Source organism: Homarus americanus, unplaced genomic scaffold (assembly GCF_018991925.1).
Source record: "Homarus americanus isolate GMGI-L3 unplaced genomic scaffold, GMGI_Hamer_2.0 scaffold40108, whole genome shotgun sequence".
Taxonomy (NCBI): domain Eukaryota; kingdom Metazoa; phylum Arthropoda; class Malacostraca; order Decapoda; family Nephropidae; genus Homarus; species Homarus americanus.
Genome location: NW_024729811.1, coordinates 302,501 through 326,545, shown reverse-complemented (window position 1 = coordinate 326,545; position 24,045 = coordinate 302,501). Strand labels below are relative to the sequence as shown.

General features: G+C 45.5%; 1 protein-coding gene across 8 annotated transcripts in view; it reads right to left on the bottom strand.

Annotated features, from left to right (window-relative positions):
• LOC121866828 (plexin-B-like) overlaps positions 1-24,045 on the bottom strand; it is a 441,813-nt gene that overhangs the window by 287,344 nt on the left and 130,424 nt on the right. For all 8 annotated transcript variants that reach the window (XM_042366560.1, XM_042366559.1, XM_042366563.1 and 5 more), the window contains exon 3: positions 10,173-10,349. In XM_042366560.1, the coding sequence (XP_042222494.1) occupies positions 10,173-10,349 (177 nt within the window). The remainder of the gene's footprint in view (positions 1-10,172; positions 10,350-24,045) is intronic.

The following is a 24,045-nucleotide window of genomic DNA, read 5'->3' as shown; positions in this document are numbered from 1 at the left end:
AAGCAGCTGTAATTCTTAAATGCAATAATATCACTTCCTTCGTTCTCGTGCAGGAAGCTGCTTGGCACCAGTGAGGGAGCGAGATGACTTGCCATTTATCAAACACTAACGCGTGTTCTTGCCCTGGCAGGAGACGGCACAAGAGAAGGTGCGACGCCTTCTTGACAAATGAAGGCAAACTGTCAGGGATAAGGATTTAGTTGGAGATGTAAAAACGGCCCGTGAACCCTCCCAGAAACGGGTTTCCTTCGCCCTGTGAGCTGGAGGATCTTCCAAATAACAAACACAACACAGAAATGGCTCAAGGCTCATGTCATACAGTCTTCCCCCAGTCTTACCGGCAGCTACCAGTTCTCCATCTACCAAACACCATAAAAAAAATCTGTCATATACCAACCGGGAAAAAAAAATCATCTAACAGGGAAAAAAAAAAGAGACATTTCCCCTAAGAGCGTCTCCTTCCTGTCTGGTTCCCTAAGCGTGTGGCCGGTGGGGGTGACGTAATTTTACAACCTTAAAGGTACAAGACACAACCAAGACACCTGGATACAAGAGAGTGGGTTATGGTGTTAAAGGTACACCTCTAACAAAACAACCACGACACCAGGGGAGGAGCGAGTATTGAGGTGCTAAAGGTTTACCACGTAGGGTACAACCTGGACACTGAGGGGACGAACACTACCATTTTCTTAACACACACACACACACACACACACACACACACACACACACACGCCATGACACCTGGAGGGGAGACCCGTGTTATGGCGTTAAAGGCACAAGACACCTGGGTACAAGGCAGTATTATTTGCTTAAAGGTACACCACGCAGAGGACCACGACACCCAAGACGCCGCAGCAGGTAGACAGAGACGTTCACATCCTCTTGTTATGATTGCATCACCAGCCATATAATGTCCTGGAGGAAAGAAAGGAACAGGAACATGAGAGAGGAAAGAGAGAGAGATGAGTGGGAAAGAACGGAAAGAATAAAAGACAGGGAAGGAGAGAAGGGAGGAGAGAAGGGAGGATAGGGAGAGGCAGCACTACCAGCCGGGAGCTCATAACCAATACTATTTTTCTCGAAGCAGAAGAGAGAGGCCACAATTTGGACCAAGATTCATGAACCAGCAGCAAGACCATCCCTCACAAGAGGCTTAATGAACCAGAATACCCCGTCGTATCCACCTCAGGTTTCATGTTTCTTTGGAAGATTATCAACAACGATGTGATATAAATTAGTTTCATGAACCGCAAGCAATGTGAATCATCTCAGATCTCGCGAACCACAAGTTAAAATCGAGACCCGGATCAAGTTGTCGAGCGAGCAGCGAGACGATAATTGGGATCGAGTTTCAGCGGGACCACGTGAGGGCTGGTGTGGTCAGAGGCCATCTTCAATCTGGACCCCCCCCCCCCCAACGACGCTTACTACTGTCAACACCGGCACTACACAGGGCGTCTGGTGCCTGTGTCCTTGAGGGTCCATGACATAAAAAAAAATAACAAACTGCAGGTACCGTCAAGTCCAAAGTTACCTGACATTAAACAAGGTAATGTGATGCTTGCATTTTAGTGGACCAAGTTCCGCTTCACAAACTGACTTCGTTTCGATCTAGACAAAATTTATATATATATTTATTCATTCTATCTAAACCACTTGTAATAATTCACCGTCTCGCTGTTTCTTTCTTGATTCCAACACAATGACTAAAAGTAATTTCTCCTACGATGGACAGTTCATCATGAGCGCCACATATGGTCATGATCTCTGATGCTCAGTGATGACTCCCTCTAGCCTAGGGCACAACACGAAGAGGAGAACCATTTCCTGATACCTGCTCTTATAGCCAGGGCCCAACTCACTGCTACTCCGCCTGGCCAAGCTTCCGCTAACCCTCCTGGTCAGGACTCTAAAGGTGGGGTGGGACTACTAGCTAGCCACGCTCTATCTCTAACCCTTCCATCACCCTCCTCATCAATCGGTCAGGCGTCACAAATTTTGAAATGGTTCTTGGTGTTCAATGCGAGAGCAGTTCAATAGCAGTGCATTATCCCATTGTCGTCGCCGATAACTACCACCCCCCTCCCCCCCCCACCCCAGGTACCGGCCTGGTGGAGTTATGAAGCCTCCTCACCTACCGCCTCAGGGGATGGTGAGGAGAGGGAGGGGGGAAATGCTCTCACCACTAAGCCATCATCACGCAGAATAAAATCTCTGATCAAATTTCCTCTAAGTACCCTGATTACAGTGATAAAAAACTTGAACTGAATGAATTTGTCAAAATGAGTGTGTGCGTGTGTATGTGTGTGAAATAGCGTGTGAAGCAGTGAGACGCTAGCGATACGCAATGTGACAATGTAACGTAAAGGTGTGACGCAGTGACGCAAGTATGACGCATTAAGTTTATGACAAGTGAATGTATGATAAAAGCGACAGCCACAACCGACAGACGCAAACATCCGCCGACCATCAGGTACCGTAGCTCGACACAACACCTGTTTCAATTAATATCTCCAACAAAGATTTTCAAAAAATGTTCTTAAGAAACCTATCACCTGATACCTGTAACCAATCCTGCACGTCCACGACCCCTATGAAGACGCAAACCCCGAGCGATAAGACACACGATAATCGCCTTTACCTACATTACCTACACAGCCCATTTCCTTTATCGCCCACGAGACAGATTTGGCCCCCCAGCCTCCCGCTCTTCACCTGGTGCATCATGGATGTTGCTAGATCTGCGCTAGACGACCTCGGTATTTTTAGATGCTGATCTCACTTTACATAAAACAGCAGCAACTTTTACTACAGCGGGAGAGTGGCACGCCGTTACCTCCTTGTGAGCGTGCGCCGAGTAACGCCATAATACGTGTAGGAGGCGCCACAGCAGGCAAGGGTTAGTGACTACATTCCTGCAGCACCGCGTCGCCGTATACTTTACACCGAGCAACGCCATACGATCGCTTTTTACCTCCCAGTCCCAACCTAACTTAAGATGGGTTGGAGGACGCCGAGACTACCCTCACCACCACCACTCCTCCTCCTCCTCCTCCTCCTCCACCATTCCTACCCTTAACCCTCCCCCTCTTCCTCCTCTTAACCCTCCCCTCCTCCTCCCTGCCTACCTTTTACCCTCCCCTCCTCCCCTTCTAACCCTTTCCTCCTCTTCCTCCTCCCTACCCATTCGCCCTTTTGAACTCTCTTCCTCCTCTACCGTACCTAACCTTAATCCTCTCCCTCTCCTCTTCCACTCTACCTAGTACCTACCCCTAACCTCTTTCTCCCTACCCATTCGGTACTTTCAACTCCTCTCCCCGTGCTGCCTCCACCTCCTGTACCTCACCTGCCCTTGGCTACTACGCCCTCAACCAAGTCATGTCGCTCTACGGACCTCCACTACCCCACGCACGCGGCCTTCAACTCGTCAGTTTTATGTAATCCTCCTCAGAGACTGTCCGCCGCCCGACACACGAACACGTTTAAGAGATCCCGCGAGAGACGGCGCTCCTTTGCCTACTTAAAACCTGGGCATCATCCCTCCCTCCCTCCCTCATTTTAACCAACATCCTACCCCCAACCCTACCATCCTACACCCCTAATCCGACCATCCTACCCCTCATCCTACCATCCTCCACTTACCCCTTCCAGCACCTCTCCTCCCTCCCTCCCTCCCTCCCAACAACTCTCCTCCCTCATATAACCCCTTCCAGTATCTCTTCCTCCCTCCCTCGTGCGTCCCATCCCCTCCCCCAACACCTGCTGGACCTTCCCACGCTCACACTGGATGAGACGGGATGTGTGTTCCTTATGATTATAAACCCACGTGTTTTATAAGTACGAGACGCTAATCTAAACATTCCCTGCATAGTCACGGCAGTAGAGGAGTGAGGGGAGAACAGGTGCAGTATGGCCTCAACAGATGAAGTACTGGCCACAACAGGTGCAATAGTGGTCACAAGAGGTAAAGTAGTGGCCACAATAGGTGAAGTACTGGCCACAACAGGTGAAGTAGTGGACATAACAGGTATAAACAGTGGCCACAACGGGTATATACAGCAGAAACCACAGCAGATAAAGTAGTGGCCACAAGGTACAGCACTGGCCACATGTGCAAAACTGGCTAAAACAGGTGCCACTAGAGATGCATCAGTACAGTAGTGATGACAACAAAACAAACCACAGTATTGGCACCCACAGCACCACCAAACACGACGCCCGGGCACACCAGTAGCAGTAACAGCGATTTTTACAGCATCTGCAACCACAACTATGATAGCATCGACAGCAGTACCCGCCAGAACCAGTAATTGAGCTCCACCCCGGCAGCAGCACGGACACGGACACACACACACACACACACACATACACACACACAGGACTCACCTTACAGTACTCTGGACCGCGACAAATTACCGTCGTGTTTTGGGTACACAAATAAAGTTCAGCTATTTAAAAAAAAAAAAAAGGGAGCCTTAAACTCAGCCACCACTAAGTAGCACCAGTGTTGCCTGCCCCACCATCCACTATAAAGGTAAGCATGCGGAACTCCCTAAAGATGTTAACGATATTTATCACGAGGGAGGATTTTAATAGAAGTTTATAAGATACTCCTAATTCTATGAACCTGTCCCACGCCAGATGGACTCAAGAGATAACCCCTTGTACAAAACAATGTCCAAAACGCCACTTACAATACCGGATCCACGTTACGATTTAAAGAAGCACGTGAGGAGATACCAAACCAAAATACCACTACCATATTACCCATTAAAAAGCAAAAGGTGGGGGGATTTTATTTATTTTCTCCCCACCACCATATTACCCAACCATTACGAAGCAAGGGGGGATTGTTTTTCCTCCCCACCACCTACCCTGGCCAACACGAGACATTCACAACACAGCCATGAAAACGACACCACCGGGCGCGCCGTCGTCTCTCTCAACCTCGACCGCTTCTCGCTACCTATCGTCTCTAGGCTAATGATGATCGTCCCTCACACCTTCCTGCCTCGTGCCAAGAGACAGGTCCAGGTGCCAAGAGACAGGTCCAGGTGGAGTGTTAGGAATACAGGTGGCGAGGGTGAAAGTTCCTGAGCCTCTACGGTGGTTTTGGGCGCACACACACACACACACACACACACACACACACACACACGAGGGTAGGGACAGTGGCAGAGGTAATGGTGAAGGCAGTGGAGATATTTGTGGTGGCGACGGGGCGGGAACGTAGGAGGGCCGGAGAGAAGATGGGGCGGCGGGGATGGGTAGAGGAGGGTAGGGATGGGTAGGGGTGGGTAGGGGTGGGTAGGCAAGGGAGGGGGTTGGGACGTAGGCGAGGACCGGGACAGGACGGAGAGGTTGAGACAGGTGGAGCAGGATGAGGCCGGCCAAGAGGAATGAGGATGGTGCCAGCGATAAGGAGATGCGACGTCAGCAGAAGGTGAAACTCTCAAGAGGAGGATGGTAGGAGGAGGAGGAGGTGGGAGGGATGATAGGATGGAAGGAAGAGGGAGGGAGAGATAGGAGGATGGTTGGAGGAAGAGGACAGAGGAACCTGGTGACACTGCGGGTGATCCTAGATAGACGCTGATAAATGGCAAGATAGAAGGTCAGCGCCTCGGTAAACGCTCCAGATAACAACGTCACCCAGAAGACAAATGACCCAACCCGGAGACTCGAGGAGGAAGGTCCCATTGCCTCAGGTCCCACAGTAGCTGAACCAGACGTAAACTTGTCATTACCAGGCAACTTACAAGATAGGGGAAGGTCACTCACTGTCTGGTCAAGTTGGAGAGAATACCTGGACTGGTAACTCATCGGTAACCATACAGTGAGGGAGTTTCGGGACTAGTAACTCATCGGTAACTTCTACAGTGAGGGAGTTTCGGGACTAGTAACTCCTCGGTAACTTCTACAGTGAAGGAGTTTCGGGACTAGTAACTCATCGGTAACTTCTACAGTGAGGGAGTTTCGGGACTAGTAACTCATCGGAAACTTCTACAGGTAGGGAGTTTCGGGATTGGTAACTCATCGGCAACTCTAGAATGAAGGATTTATTGTTGGCCTTATTATCACCGGGATCCTGATAATGACGACTAACAGATCCTAATACTACAGTAAGGACATAAAATAACAATAATAACAATAAAAGCAATAACAATATACATAATATTGACCCTCATATAGTAAGGCGACCATTATATAAGAGCGTGCAGCAATATTCAAGTATTAGTTTCAACTAAATAACATAAAAAGATAAAAGATGGTGAGCAAGTTAAGATTCTGTTACACTATCTGCAGGAATGTTACAACAAAAACAGCGGCAACGACAGCAACAGTGAACAGCTGCAGAGTCAACAGCAGAAATAAGAGTAGGAATGATAGCGGAAGAAACAGCAACAGGAAGAGTGACACTGCCAAGGCCATCAGTAATGACATCAGTTTCATCAGCAAGTTCAGCAGCAGTAGTAGTGTTGGTGTGGGCTGAGGGAGGGAGAGGCTGCTGGTGCCGGGGTAATCACGACTAAGCCGCGGCTATAAACAAGGCCCAACAAAGGCCCGGACGCCTGGACACAGCACAGGACGGACATTGCAATATGTGACCCGTTGTCCCATCCCACCCTACCCCCCCCCACCACAACCACTACGATAAAAATTAATATATATATATATATATATATATATATATATATATATATATATATATATATATATATATATATATATATATGAAAATTTTAATAAGTTCCTTTGTATAAGTGCGAATACAACACACTGTAAACTAAGACACACTTCGGTACACCAGGAGGCACCACGGCAGACACATTCACTAGTCGAGTGGTGGTGGTGGTGCCAGGGAGGAGACCTGTGACCCTGGGGACAGGAAGTGAGCTCCGCCGCAACACTTATATAAATATACTCGTAAATATGTATAAATAAATGTGTGTGTTAGTTTATTTGTTTAGCGGGTGAAGAGCGCACACAAAAATACAAAATAGTCAAACTTATAGGAACTTCAATGTGAACGAGACAATATATCCTCAGGTCACAAGCCTACAGTAATCACCTCTCGGATGTTGTGTTTTCTAAACAAACACTAAGGTGGTTAGGCGCCGCAGGAAGAAAGCCTCGACGCTGCGACACAAACAAAGTAATCTTTTACGAGCGCATAAACGGCGTGGGGGATGTGTACAAAGCGGCAGGTGGAACACAACAGCACCGTCCAACACACTCCACCAGCCTCACTCCATACTGTAATTCAGATGAAAAAATATTTCCTCAACACAACAGTACACGTAAAGCGATTCTTTTGAGGTAGAACTAAAGGGAGAACTATTATACCATGGCGCCATATTCTGTTGACATAAATCTACCTAAATGTGGTACCTACAAGTGTACTCCACCTCCCTTAACTCTCGCCAGGTGGTGGAGCCTAAGTCAACGCGACAATCCCCACAATAACCACTTTAACTCTCTTGAATACCTCCACCAACACCATCTCTCAACGACACCATCAATATTCTCCCTCCCACAACACCCTCTTGATCTTCCTCTGGGTAACATCAACAGTCTGTCATCCCACGTCATCACCCACAAGCCTAAGACCATCACCCGCTCTTACATCATCAATTAACATATTCTTCTTAAAGCATCATTTTCTTTTTTTGCTTTTCACAGCACCAATAACACCATACTCAACACTCTCCATATTCCACTTTATCAATCCATGCAACACAGCCATTACCTGCAGCAACACCTACACCACAGCCAACAGATTTAATACGAGCAGCTCCTTACGACACCGTGCAGGGATAGGCTTCCTTACTTGTGTCACCTACTGCCTGAATCCCCTTAATTTGTTTAGATATAAATTAATTGGCAGTTTTCCTCTTGTCTCGGTATACCGTTTCTTGTAGAACAATGGTCACCTGCTGAAACAACTATTCCCCGAAAGAACAGTCACACCCCCGAAGAGAAGTGTCTTCGTGTGACAGCATCAGCCTCTACCACAAGAATTCCTTTCACGGACGCCACTCTTTGCTTCAGCGATCGTCCTCAGTTAGATCAATCGTCCCCTTCTGGCACGATCCTACCCTGCTTAATCACCTACTTTCCTTTGATGGCCCTCTTCTGTTTGGATGACCCCTCGGCTTTCCTTCCCTCTTGGCCAGCTCCTCTTCCTCCTCAGAAGCAGAGGCTTGGACGTCTCCCAAAGGCAGAGGCGACTCACATTACCCTTGGCGGTGCTCTGGCTTGCTTGGATGATTCCTCTACTTGAATTGCGTCCTTCCACCCTCCCTCCCCTCCACCTACTATCAGTTGGTCAACGGGACGAACATGTCGGACTTGTCAGAGCAGTAACTCGGGGCGTAGATCACCTGGCCGTCAGCGAGCCACTCGTGAGGAGGGAGACTGGCTATCTGGCCCGGCGGGTGCTATCGCGGACCCGCATGTCCTTCATGTGTTTTATGGCCGTGGCGAGATAAAGCCCCCCCCCCCCCTGAACCCGGCCGACACTTTGCAAGGGACGGAGAGATAATGAGTGTCCGTTAAAGGGGTGGTCGTGGCAGCCTTCCACATTCTCAGGTTGACGTTGGTGCTATTGAGAACACCACTTAAGAGGTCCACACACACACACACACACACACACACACACACACACACACATAATAAAGTGGGGGGGAATATCTTAGAGAACTTAAAAGAGCGAGTATTGAGGCGGTTCTGGGAAAAATGTTACTTAAGTTATTTGGGAACTTGACACACACATGATATTGTTGACGTTGATATTGTAATACATTATTAACCTTTATCAACAATTAAAAATGGAGACACACATTCTAATACAAGTCGCTTCTTACTATACCTTCCATGCACACGTAATTACGCCAACAGTTTACACAACCCAACACTTCTCTCATAACGTGTAATAACTTTATAAAAAAATACGTTCCTTTAGTCCAATAAAAAAAATTACACCACAAAATACATCTTTATAAAGCCTATGTCCTTCTCTTTTATATCTAGAACCAGTACTTTAAGCTCTTGATGACGAAAACTAATCGAATCGCTGTTAACCTGACCTAACCTAACCCACCATATCTCACCGTTCATTCACCTCAATCTGACACCTGTGAATGGTCTTCGATTCCCTTAGCAGAGTAACTTCATCTTATATTCTTAACCTAACCTAACCTAACCTAACCCAACCCAACCCAACCCAACCCAACCTAACCCAACCAACCTAGCCTAACCCAACTCAACCCAACCTAACCTAACCCAACTAACCCAACCCAACCCAACCTAACCCAACCTAACCAACCTAACAACCCCAACCTAACCCAACCCAACTACTTCAACCTCACTAAACCACTACAACTTCAGAGCCCATATAAAAAGATTAACATATAGACCATTAGTAAACAATCTTCCCTTGTCCAACATTATTAAGGAGTTAGACGAGACATCAATCCCCCTCCCTCCCCTGACGTCAACACAAGCCAATCTAATCTCACCTTACCTGACCGGGATAGTTGTCAAGACAGAAAGTATGTACTGAATGACAAGCAATTGAGATATACACCTTTTGATGAGACAGACAGACAAACAGACAGAAAAGTACAGTAATAGCGATGCAACTTGTTGACGGTGACTGGTTGTAGACAGGTGACTAGTTGTAGGCAGACAGACAGACAGAGAGAGAGAATTGAAGAGACACTGACAGAAATAAAAGAAACAGACAGACACAGAGAGAGACAGAGAGAGAGACAGATGAAGAAGAACCAAGAGATAATACGAGACTTTGAGAACATGAGAGAAGGGGTGTTGGCATGGACAGTGATTCTCAAAGCCCAGTGGTGGTGGTGGTGGACAGAGAAGCAGGCTAAGAGATAATCTATGAGACAAGAGACAACAAGAGAATGACAGCATGCACTTACCTCCTTTGGGCGTGCCAGTGCTGACGGACAAAGTGAGACAAAGAGATGAGAAGATGAGACACACACACAGAACAAGAGATGAAAAGATAAGGAGACAAAACGAGAGAGAGAACACGAGAGGAGAAGAGATACAGAGATAAAGACACAAGAAGTAAAGAAAAAACGAACGAGAGAGAGAGAGAGAGAGAGAGAGAGAGAGAGAGAGGACGGACGGACGGACGTACATACCTTCTTGAGGGTGCCCGTGGTGGTGCCCATGAAGAGGACGGTGTGGTGGGCGGTGGTGGCAGCCTGAAGGGAACTGAGGCTGGTGTTGCGGTAGAGGAGGGCGGCCCGGGCGTGTAGTGGAGACACCCCAGAGATCTTGAGACCCACCTCGCAGAAGTTGTAAATGTTGCCCATCGTCTGCAAGAACACAACAGTGATTAATTAAGGTGATGCCATTTGTGTCATGTTGTTCATGTAGACAAACATTTAATAATGATAATGACAATACTACTACTACTACTACTAATAATAATAATAATAATAATAATAATAATAATAATAATAATACCGGTAATATGCATAAAATTTTTACGTCAACTGCGCTTCGCCTCCATTCAATCAAACGATACGATGGGGAGAGAAATATATAAATAAAAGGGAAGGCGAGGAAGGGGTGATGAGGGTTAGGTTGTAAAGGGAAGGGGATACAATGGAAAGGGGGGATGGGAAGCAAGGAAGGAAAGGGGAAGGAAGGAAGGTAGGTAGGGAAGGAAAGGGGGAAGGAAGGAAGGTAAGTAGGGGAGGTAAGGTAAGGAAGGAGAGAGAGAAAGGGAAGGTGGGAAGGGAAGATAATAAAGGGAAGGGGAGAGAAAGAGAAAGTAGAGTACTGAAAGAAAGGATAGGTAAGAATAAGAGAGATTTACCTCCCTCGCTCTACAAAAGACCAAATGAGATCAAACTTAATACAAACACTTATTATCTTCCTAAGTCCATAAGCCCGTAAATCCCCGACTCACAAGTTGTTACTAAAGTTGTTTGTGTACAGTTAACACAAACACCATAACAACAACAAGGCCCGTATATAATAATTCACCATCCCTAAAATCGTTAAATAATCATCTAATCACACTATAAATCACTACCGTCATATATTAATAATTCATCTAAAAAAAGCGTAAGATATAAACCTGAAATCATTTACATATCGTCTACTTGACTAATTTCATTGGTTATACAGAGTACAGGAATCAATATAGAGTCATTTACATATTTAATTCCAGGTTTATTAATTTCTTGTCCAATATCATTTCACCTCATTACTTACTATCAACGTTCTACAACAGATGAGATTTCAATCAGGAGTGTTGTGTGTGGCGGAGGGGGAATGGGGAGGCGGAGGGGGGATGGGGAGGCGGGGAGCAAGGGGAAGGAGGCGGAGGGCAGGGGAGGGATGGGGGTCGGGGGGAAGGAGGCGGAGGGCAGGGGGAGGGATGGGGGCGGAGGGAGGGATGGGAGGGCAGCGAAGGGGGGCGGGGGTACTATTAACGATGCAGAGTGGCACAATGGGTGACGACGCCACACTACCTCTACGAATATCAACAGGTCCGTCACTCAGAGTACAGCAGCCACAGCAGTGGTGACGGCAGCAGGAGTGTAATCGAGAGCAAACACAAAAAACAACAGCAACAAGTAACAGCAAGAACAGCAGCAGGAAGAGCAGTAACACCAGGAACAGCAGTACCAATAACAGCAACAAAAGGAACAGCAGTAGCAGGAGGAGGAGGAGCGACCTTCAACACTAGTAAGACTGGTATCAATTTAGAGCCAGGGACGGCAGCATCGACGGGGGAAGATAATAGTGTGTTGCGGGTGTGTGGTTGTACGAGTACTAACGACCCTATCCATCACAACTACCCGGCCCGACAACCACTGGATGCCCCTCCACAATGGTCCTTCCCCAGCGACAATCGTTCGTCATACTGACCCCAAACAAGCAATTCGTGACCGAGCGCACCCATTCTAATTAGCTAACGACCGCCAGCACCCACGCTGAACGCCTGTAAACTAGGAAATGGTCATTACATTTAAAAGGCAGTAATGTAGAGGCCGAGGTGAGGCGAGGCCCAGGCCAGTGTTTACCACACCCTGCCCATTATGGTAATGCCTTACAATATTCCCCACTAATACCTACACACCCGCGCCCAATTTACATGTCACGACCACACGCCCACACCGCCTCCCTCACCCTCAGGCAATATGGGAGGATTTTCTTTTTCCTTTTTCAGCATCCGGTAATCCTACTTACTATGGACTTTTTCTAAAGTTCAGCCTCAGTGTTGCTGGTGTGGTGGCCGGCGATGTCTGGTCTACCTTGTGTGCCCTACCTGCCGGTGCTGACCAATGGTGGAGCATCTTTTACCGTACACCTTTATATACTTATTCTTTATCATATTTTGTATTGCTTATATTTTCTATTATATTTCTCATTATATTCTTTCTTTTGTCAATACTCTGGAGGACCATCTATCACACACAGCTCAGAACATTCACTACAACATAATGATCCGTCAGGTAGATCCATAATAGTCACTCGTGTTTACCTGACCTTTTCATGCTACATAAGATGACAGGTGGAGGAGACAGGTACAGTAACCTCTACGAGCACTAACTAACTAGTCTGGTTCATCATACGTCAACTCTCTGATCACAACCATGACACCGGCGCGCTCCTGCTGTTTACATTGCATATCTTAACCTGTATCACGTTCCAGTATGGGAGAATTTTTCACCGTATTTTTCCACTGTAGATCGTAAACTCCGCCTTCTCGTATTTTTCATGGCGTGTTTTATGTGGGAAGTTTTACGTCTACGTCCCAAAGATATGATAAGAACTGAAAACATTTTAAAATTATTTTCGAATTTGCGAACATAAATCCTGTCAAGCCAGAGCAGGAGAGGCATTAGGATGCGGCCGGCGGTGAGCACAGCCATCAGGAGGGACGCCTGCCGCAGGTACCATTACAATGACACAATGTTCACATCAAACCAACGCAATTTTTAGCAGCGCCTGTTAGCTCTATGTACACCAACCTTGACTCGCTGCCTTACTGACTCTTGAACACTTTTCTTGACCAGACGGCAGTGACGCAGCTCATTACAAGATCTCGCTCACTTTATTTCAACTAATATTCTAGACAAAGAGAATTCCCATCCCAGAATCGTGTAATCTTGTACCCGGGAGAGAGGGTTCCCATATGCAAGTTGAAGGCGTCCTGGTGTAGAAACTCCCGTATGCATTAGACCCAAGTTCTAGTTATACTGTGGCCGTGTGGCGTCCCAAGACCATACAGTGTCCTGAGAGCCGAGAGTAGCGTCCCAAGACCATACAAGTATCCCGAGGGTAGAGTTTGGCGTCCCAAGACCATACAAGTATCCCGAGGGCAGAGTTTGGCGTCCCAAGACCATACAGTGTCCCGAGGGCCGAGTGTACCGTCCCAAGACCATACAAGTATCCCAAGGGCCGAGTGTACCGTCCCAAGACCCTACAAGTATCCCGTTGGCGAAGATTTATCCCCCAGAGACGTTGGATCCCCTATGTCTCCCGGGGCCAGAGTTTCCTGAAGCCGTGATATTCCTGAAGGCCGTAGCTTCCTGAGGTCCGCGGCGTCCTAAAGGCAGGAGACAGGACACAGGAGACATGTGACAGGAGACAGGCGACAGGAGACAGGCCACGACGGAATGTAGCCTAGGAGATTAGGATGTGTAGAGCGGGCCCAACACGGGACAAGTCTGCTCTTTACCCAGCAAATATTGGCCCCCTGTCCTCCAGTGTCCAATCCAAACTGCATCCTCCACTAGATTCACCTCTCTCTCTCTCTCTCTCTCTCTCTCTCTCTCTTTAATATTCTATCCACTATCTCCACCATCCACACTCCATCACTATCATCATCACCACCATCCACCTCCTCCACACCATCCTCCTCACCACCTTCCTCTTCATCACCCCCATCACCATCATCATCATCATATGTACACTAACCCAATAAAACGCTCTGATTTCGATTCCTTTATTAATAGTCATTACAACAGGACCCACTTTAGATGGTAATTTGGTCGAAGGTTTCGGTGCCAGCTTCATTGTCTTATACCACACATAATAATAATAATAATAATAATAATAATAATAATAATAATGATAATAATAATAATTCTAATTCTTCTTCTTATTATTATTATTATTATAGCCTACTAGTCATAATAGCAAAAAAAAGTGCTATTAAACGACTATAAATCACTAGCAACAACGTATTATTATTTTCCAACGATATGGCTCTACCATATGCGGCTCTTTATGTGATACAAAGAGCCAACCCAACCTTCACACACCACTGAGGAGATTTCACCTGTTTACACTCAGACTATCACGAGTATTATCAAAGCTTCGCGGCGGAGAATAACACATTAAAAATACTACACACACAAAACATTATTTTCACCGAGTATCATCTCACCATAAGATAACCCAACACAACATATTAACAGACAGATGACCGACCGGGCCTTTCCAAAACACAAACGTCTTTTTTAAGGTATTCTAAAAAAATAATAATAATTTAATCTTTACATACATACATACATACATACATACATACATATGCGCACACACACACAGAAATATCAACAACTTACACGTTCTTATCCACAGATCCCGCTTGGAGAAAACCCCCTCACATTACCATAATTTATTCAGAACATCATCATGCTTCCACTCGTCGTCTCCTTGTGCCCACCCCCAACATGATTCTCCTGCCAGTTTTACATATACGTCTGTCAGCTTGTCATCAGGCTGCCATAAACAATTCTTCCTATACTCTCAACCTCCTACTCCACAACCCACGATGACTAGTTATCTTACCCACAACACGACTCATAACCTTCTATTCAGTTCACAACGACTATCATACCCACAACAACTATCTTACCCACAACACGACCCACGATATATTACCCCACAACACGACTCATAACCTCCTATTCAGCATCACAACGACTATCATACCCACAACAACTATCTTACCCACAACACGACCCACGACGACTTATCTTACCCATTACACGACCCACAACACGACCCACAACCTCCTACTCAGCCCACAACCCACGACATAAAAATATATGACCTACATTGCCATTAAATATCCTAAAAATCACCTGAAAAGTAGACAACCTCACCTTATAGCACCTGAAGATTAACCACCCTAACCTAACCTCACCACACGACCCTGGCGACTCTCCCTCACTCACAGCGGCAACAAATAATATAAATTTTTTTATTTTTTTTTAATCCCTTCGGGTATATTTCTTTTCCCTTCCCCTCACTCAAGTGCTCCGGGTTTAACTGGGGTTCCCGAGGGATGGAGGAAAGGGGGTAAGAGGGGAGGAGAGAGATGAGGGGAGGAGAAGAGGGATGAGGGTAAACGAGAGAGAGAGAGAGAGAGAGAGACGCTGCCTTCCCTCACACCGTCGGTACAACATGTAGGCCTAGGCGAGGGGAAGTTTGACAAGGGTATTACAGCTCCCTCCCCACTCCCCTCTACTCCACTAAATAGGGGATTCCTTCTCCACGCCAAAGTTTAATTGGGCAGTTTGCATTCATTCCCTTAACCGTCTCAGTGAATAAAAAAAAATGCCGTAATTTTACTTTCACAACACTTGATATTTGCCATTCCCTTAACGATCTTAATGGCTTACAAACTTTGATAACAAACTCTAAAAACTTCCTCATATGTATCTCATATATCAAGAATATTAAATAAAAAACTATTACGAGAACTAACTAGCAAATATTTTCTCTAACAACCGTAAGACAGAATAAACTACCTTAACTTTCCATATATCAATCACTAACAACTAAAAAAAAATATCACTTTACTGCTATCATCAACATTTGTCAAATCTCTATGGACAAATTACCTGACCTTTTTTTAAGAACTACCTAATATAACTTTAACAAGGAGTGTATGATACTAAACCAGTGTTATTAGGAGAGCTCGAGTCGTCCAGCATCACCCTCCGTTAATCAAGATCTGGACCTTAACTGGCAACCATATTTTCTAAACACACACAAATCCACCTCTTTCAACCTTCTAATCCCGCTAAAAATCCCTCAGGAGCCCCACCACCATGGAGGAAGGCTGGGGGACTCTCACGGCTGGTGAATCACAAGCAGCCCCCTCCCCCCTACCACTTCCTCCACCCCTGATGGCTCCTCCAACACCTCCACCCCTGATGGCTCCTCCACCACCTCCACCACTGATGGCTCCTTCACCACCTCCACCCCTGATGGCTCCTCCACCCCTGATAGCTCCTCCACCACCTCCACCACTGATGGCTCCTTCACCACCTCCACCCCAGATGGCTCCTCCACCACATCCACCCCTGATGGCTCCTCCACCACCTCCACCACTGTTGGCTCCTCCACCCCTTCGCTGTACTGTTGTTTGCGGTCCTGCATTAGCATTCACTTCTGTTAGCATTATTTATACAGCACTACCTGGTGCGTATCCGGTGCACCTCTCCTCTACCCATTTGCTAACGACTACCTAACTTTACAGGTGAGTAAATGAAGGCGATCAAGTGCAGTACTGGCCCCATTGCCTCTGTGTACAAAAGTTTTACAGTATGCAGTGTGGTGTATCCGCACTGCCCCTGACTATTATTAATATTATTATTATTATTATTAGTGATAACATTTTAGTATAATATCTTAGTCTTCATAATTCTAAAATAATAATAATAATAATAATAATCACTATTACAGAAACAAATCAATAAGTCGTTTACATGTATAAAATAACAAATAATAGAACTGTGTTATGAATAATCTAATTACAGCAATGTAAACATGAGGGACGGAGGGGAAGCAGAACACAGGCTTGGTGCAGACGAATGGCTGTGCTTCTGCCTCCATTAGTTGTGAGGAGGATCAAGGTAGAGCCGCGGCAGGTGGTGAGCGTGTTGCACTACCTCTATTGACATACCCAGCGCAGCAACCACCTCACCTACCTACCTACTGCCTCGGTACACACACACATACAGCCCCCCCCCCACACACTATATCTACCATAACTCAGGTAAAATTACGATGCATTTGGAACATAAAATAAGCAACAAAATGCCAAGCTTCAAAATAAATGCCAAGCACGGCAACACACAAACTCCAATACAAACCAACTAAAAATACACGCTATTCAAAACACTCACAGCAGGACAGCAGGGGGGTAAAAAAATAAAAAATGTGACGACTCACAATAACTCACATATATAAGACACACACACACACACACATATATATATATATATATATATATATATATATATATATATATATATATATATATATACACACACACAAGACTCGTACATATATATACAAGACTCACATAAACCAGGACTGAGGAAGACGAACCCCGAACAAGATTATGGGATCAAGTGTACATCAACATAACTCTCCACACCACGCCGCTACCACCATGGTTACACCACACCACGATAACACCACACCTCCAACAACCACCACAGCATCTCCTCCATCCCCACACCTAGCCACACCACCACCAAGGCACCACTACTATAACCACATCCCCACGCCACACCACCACACCACCCTCGCCATTCCCACACACCACCACCCTCGTCACACCACACAAAAAAAAATGACAGTCGCTGCTAAATCCAAGCTGGATAAAGTGAGGTGCCTGGGTTAAATGTCTCCTAATCCAAAATAGAGCCAAAATAATCCAGGGTAATCCAAGGCGTGCCCCTCTGTAACTGAGACTGATCCACGCGGCCGCTGCGATGGTGGTAGTAGTGGTTGCTAGTGGGACAGTGGTAGGCTAGTGGAAATGGTGGTTACTTGGATAGTTGTGGTGCTGTTGGCTGTGTAGTTGTAGTGTGAGTAGCAGTGTGGTAGTAGTGATGGTAGCGGTGGGGGGGGGGAATGTTGTTGTTGTTGTTGTTGTAGTAGTAGTAGTAGTAGATGAAGTTGTTGTAATGAAAAGTTGATAGTGATAGTCCAAGTAGTGTAATGGTGAGTGGTAATAATGATACTGCAATGGTGATAGTGGTAGTACAAGTATAGTGGTAGTTGTGGTAGTATTGGTGGTAGTTAGTAAGGCAGAGGCAGTGATAATACTCAGAGGGGAATGGTTATGATGATGACAAGGGAGGAGGCAGCAACACTCACACACACACACACACACACACACACACACACACACACACACACACACACACACACACACAGCTAAAATCAAAACAAAGGAAAACCAATAACAAGGAAACAATAAACACAGAAACGAAGTAAAAACAGGAAAACTTGAGCACGTAAGAACAAAAAGTACAAGATGAAGAACAAGAACAACAAGAATATAAAAAATAGGAAAAAACAAAGATAAAAAAAAAGAAAAGTGACAATTGAAAGAAGATAATAATCAGAGAAAAGAGGAATGGAAATAAGGAAAAAAGAACAGGAAAGAGAACAGAAAAAAGATGGAAAAAAGAGAATGAATAAGAAAAACAAGAAAATGAAAATAGGAAGAATAGAAGAAGAGCTAAAAAGAATAAGATCTAAATAGAAGAAGAGGAATTAAAAAGGAGGAGGTGAAGAAAACGAAAAACAGGGAGGAGGAGGAAGAGGGGAGAAGAAGGGTCCCGAGGAACATAATCAATAACCCGTATTTAATGCCCAGCTCCCTCCCACACATTTATTTCCCCGCTAACCCACAAAAATGCACATATATATATCCTGCACATATATCCTGCCTCCAAATACTGCACAAGGGCAAATTTGGGGTAACAGTAAAGGGAGTTTTGCGGGTGGGTGGGCGTTAACGTGACCATGGGCGGCTCAGATGACATGTATGTATCACGCCCACCTGTGTGTGTGTGTGTGTGTGTGTGTCGGGATCATTAATGCAGCTCTTTGGAGAAGGGGGAAAAGGGGAAATCATCTTACCTAGGTGTGTGTCATTTGTGTTTTCAATACTGTGGAGCCTGGAGTTATATTAGAGAAACACATTTTTTTTCTCTCTTCTGACACACACACACACACACACACACACACACACACACACACACACACACACACACACACACACACACACACACACACACACACACACACACACACACACACACACACACACACACACACACACACACACACACACACACACACACACACACACACACACACACACACACACACAACATCCACGAGTCATTCTTCAAACGATTGGATTGAAAGATAAAAGCAAAAATTGAAACTTAATATCTGCTGACACAGTATCAATATTCTTCAACACACAACACAAGTATCCTTCACTCTCCCACCCACCTACACACGTATCCTTCACTCTCCCACCCACACACACATGTATCTTTCACTCTCCCACCTACACATGTATCCTTCACTCTCCCACCCACACACTCATGTATCTTTCACTCTCCCACCCACACATGTATCCTTCACTCTCCCACCTACACACAATACTCACGATACATAAACCCAAGACCAACCTCAAGACGGCAATCCACACAACTCGGCAATAGTGTATATAACGATGACGTGTGTTAACCTCGACCACAACACTATGTACGGGTCATAGTGCAGAGAGAAATTAAAAAAATAAATAACTCCCGCAAAAAAAAAAGATTGAAGGAACCAACTAATAATAGATAAAAGATAAAGATAAAAAAAAATGATGGTATGAATCAGAAAATATATAATAAAGATCATCCATAATAACAATCAAGGTAAGTTTCAATCTTTAGAATTTACGAGGCAAGAGATTGTGAGCCGCAGGTTGGCCTCCCAAGAGTATGCAGAGCGCCTCCCGCCCCAACTATTACTGCACAACTTACACGACAATAATTACCGCGGGAATCCCATAAAATGTGTACAAGTTGGGGCGGGGGAATACGAGAGCTCGGCCCAGCCCTCACTTGCCTGCCTGCCTGCCGACGACTATCCAAGGGTTGAGGAGGCAAGGCTAACCCCACACACTACCACCATTATCACTACTACCACCATCACTATCACCACTATCATTATCACCACCACCACCACTGCCACCAATATCAATACCACTAATATCACCACCACTAACCCCACCAACACCACCACCACGTTAAGAATGGCCCCATAATGTTTGGTCCACAATAAGACTCCCGCTTCGTCTAAGTCTCTCTGTCTCGTTGTGACTTTAAACTGATATTTATCGGCACTGTAGCCGCTTAAGAACTGGAGGTTCTCAGTGCTGAAGGATCTCCCTTAGCCTTGGGGGAATTGGCCATGGAGGGTCTCGTACTTGGGAGGCTTCAGAACTGGAGGCACTCAGCACTAGAGGCTCCCAGCATTAGACTTGTTCAGTACCGGAGACTCAACGCTGGAAACTCAATACTAGAGACTCTCAACACTGGAGGCACTCAACAATGGAGACTCAATAAAGGAGACTCAACAATGGAGACACTCAACACTGGAGACTAACACGAGAGACTCAATACTGGAGACTCAACAGACTCAGAGACATGCAGGCCTTGTGTCTTGAACAGCTGTGTCTGACAGTTCCCACGGGCCTCCCACCTCCTGTCTCAAAGTTACCCCAACCCTCTATTGCCTGTGTCTCTGCCTGCCACCTCTCCGAGCCTACTGACTGACTGATTAACTGGCTGGCTAACTAACTGGTTGGCTGACTGGCTGAATGGGTGAATATCTAACTGGTTAACTGAGTGGAATACTGGTTGGCTAACTGGCTGAATGGGTGAATTACTAACTGGCTGTTTGACTGGCTTTCTGACTGACTAAATAAACTGGTTGAATGGATAGTTTATTAACTGACTAACTGGTTGATCGACTAACTGGTTGACTGAGTAACTGACTGACCCTACTCTGGGTGGCTGACGACTGACAGTATTAACATGCACATCACCCCTCGCTGCAAAATTGAAGCATTTACAACTTCACAAAAATTGTTGATGACCAGTTTGAATACCGATGAAACACCGTTATCTTTTCCTACTATTTTTCCTTCTTTCTTTTTTTTTCACTTCCTCCTTGAGTTTTGACGAGGAGGAGGTGGGAAGGCGAAGAGGAGGAAGAGGGAAGGCGAAATGGAGGAAGAGGGAAGACGAATAGGAGGGAGAGGAGAGACGAGGAGGAGAGGGGAGGAGGAGAGGAAGAGGAGGGGGAGAGGAAGAAAAAAGAAGAGGAAAAGTGGGGAGGAAGAGTGCGGAAGAGGAGGGGAGGAAAAGGTGGGGAGAAAATGAGGAAGAGGAGGGGAGAAAAGGAGTAAGAGGAGGGGAGAAGATGGGAAAAAAGAAGAACAAGAAGAACATGACCAAAAACAAGAATAAAGTAAAGAACAAGCAGAAGAACAACAAGAATAAAGAAGAAGAAGTAGGAGAAGGATGAAGGAGGAACCACATTATATATTCCCCCAGCGAGCGTCTAACACACCGGCCGAGCCTGGGAGGTCCCCGCCATGGGTTCCCTTTTTATGAGGTCCGTCAGAAAACAAAGACGAAAGACTATGTTACGAGGCGGGGATTAATCAAGCAGAAAAAAAAAAACCCACACCCAAGACTCTCACATGGTTTTCTTGGGATTAATACCCCCCTAAGTACCGTTCCCCCCAAACACACGCCTGCCAGAACCATCCAAGAGTGTTCAATGAAGTAATACTGTAATGATAAAAGCAAGTTAAAAAAGTCTTAACTATCAAGGGAAAATATTACAGCAAGACACAAGGAAGGGAGGTGGAGGGAAGGAGGGAGAAAGGTTTGGGAGGGAGGTTGGAGAGAGAGGGGGGGGAGGGAGTCATGATAAACGTCTTCAACATAGTAGTCCATCAACACAAGACAACTCGGTATCGTCACAAGCAACTCGTCACAGTATAAAACCCCAGAATAAAGATCAAAACCCTATGCTGGTGTTTTTTGTAAAGGACCTCCCCTGCCTGGCCTGCTGGAAGTACATTATGAGGCCAGGTAGTGTTGATCTAGGAGGAGGAGGAGGAGGGCGGGATGCTGGCAGAGAGAAAGTGAAAGAGGAAGGAGGGGAGGGGTTGTGGTGGTCAAACTCGCTGCCTTCAAGAATTATTTGGAGGAAGCGGGAGGGAAATTTTATGGTATATTAAAGAGAACATTCATTATATCCCGGGGAGGAAATTTTTACAGTGTAGCAAGAGGAAGGTTAAAATACTGCGAGGAGCTAAGTTGGAGGCAAAGTGCTCGGGGAAATTCACAACATAACAAAGATGAGTTTTATCACTTGGAGAGGATACACATGTGGTTGAGCTTTGCATATGATGAAATTAATGTTAACAACGTAATATCAAAGGTTTATGTAGTGGTTTAAGGATTTAGGTGTGATGAGGAAGGTTTATGTAGTGGTTTAAGGATTTAGAGGGTGTGATGAGGAAGGTTTATGTAGTGGTTTAAGGATTTAGAGGGTGTGATGAGGAAGGTTTATGTAGTGGTTTAAGGATTTAGAGGGTGTGATGAGGAAGGTTTATGTAGTAAAAGGAGGTGTAGAAAGTACTTCACGATGAGGTCTCCTTCAATAACCACATATAGCGTCCTCACAGTGGCTTACTTGCAACATACCTGGCATATGTTCAAGGATTTGCAACTAGTCGTATAATCTGGGCAGAGTCCGCACCTACATTTAGAGCCCCTGATCCACCAACCTCTTGTTATCTAAGGCGAGTATAAGTAGACGTGTCCACTGTAACTAGTCCATCAGCTGGTCCTCTACAACCTATGAAATGAGTCCAGTAGAAGCGAGTCTCCCATCCCCTGCAGGCTAGTAAACGTCAACCTCAACTTGGTGCAGCACATAATCTTTCTAAGTAACATACCACATACACTACATCATCCCGGCAGAGAGGAACTAAACAAAAATAAATAGCTTTCTCTTTGTTAATTCCAGTCGATGATCGTTCAAAATACTTGACATTTACTCATTTATTTCCTGGTATTAATTTATATTTTGGTCTGTAAAGTTAAATTAATTACTGTGGCAACACGAGCCCTGGTACATAATACTCTTCCTCCTCTTATGGTGTCACATGGGCAGCTACCACCAGCTGAGCTGCCACGCGTGACACTAATCACTAGGCCCCCGGCCATTCTCGTGGGTATTGTTTTGATTGGATTAGCGACGCGCTGTCATCCCCATCCTGTGCTTCCCTCACCCCTGCTCTCTATCATGCCTCGGTGGACCCTCACCACGAGGACAACCACTTTTTTGTGTGTAAACACAACCCAAGTGATCACGTACTGAAATACGAAAAATGTCACCAATTGGTCATGACATCGAGGGTCTGGCTAGGTTTTCACTCCGGCGCTTTTGTGGGACCAAGTGGTGTGGCTCCTCAACAAAGAACATTTACATAGATAGTGAGGGCGAGCCGAGCTGTGGAGAAGGCAAGAATCCCTGCAACTATTAAGAGGTAACTCAACGAAAAATCCTACGAAACTAACGACAGTTCACCGATACTCTTTAATGCCTTTAACAATCTATGTATTTCAAATAATATCTTCAATTAAATTCATTATGTACACAGACTGAAAGCCATCATTACTATCCCGTGTGTGTGTGTTTGTTGTACGCCAAATATGTGCAGCAAGTTCAGTCTTACCATCACCGCCTCGGGTCTTCCTGTAAACACACTACACCTCCACAAAAACTTTCTTAAAATTGTAATTAATCTATAGCCACACACACACACACACACCTGATGTAATAAGCGTCTGGTAACTCCCTAAATACCTCCACTTTGAGCCATACCGCCATCACCTTCCTTATTAACTCAGGTATTAGACTTTTTACCTCACATTAATATAACACCACATAATTATACTTTCCCTCACCATACACAAAAGGAAGTACTAATTATTATTATTGAATCCTTATAAAATCCTTACTTAGATCTAATAACAAAAACCCCCAAACCAATAATTATCCAACTCAACATACAATCCATTTCTCCATTTTTCACTATTTTTATCCATCTTTAAATAAAGCCACCAATTACGGCATTTTCCCTTC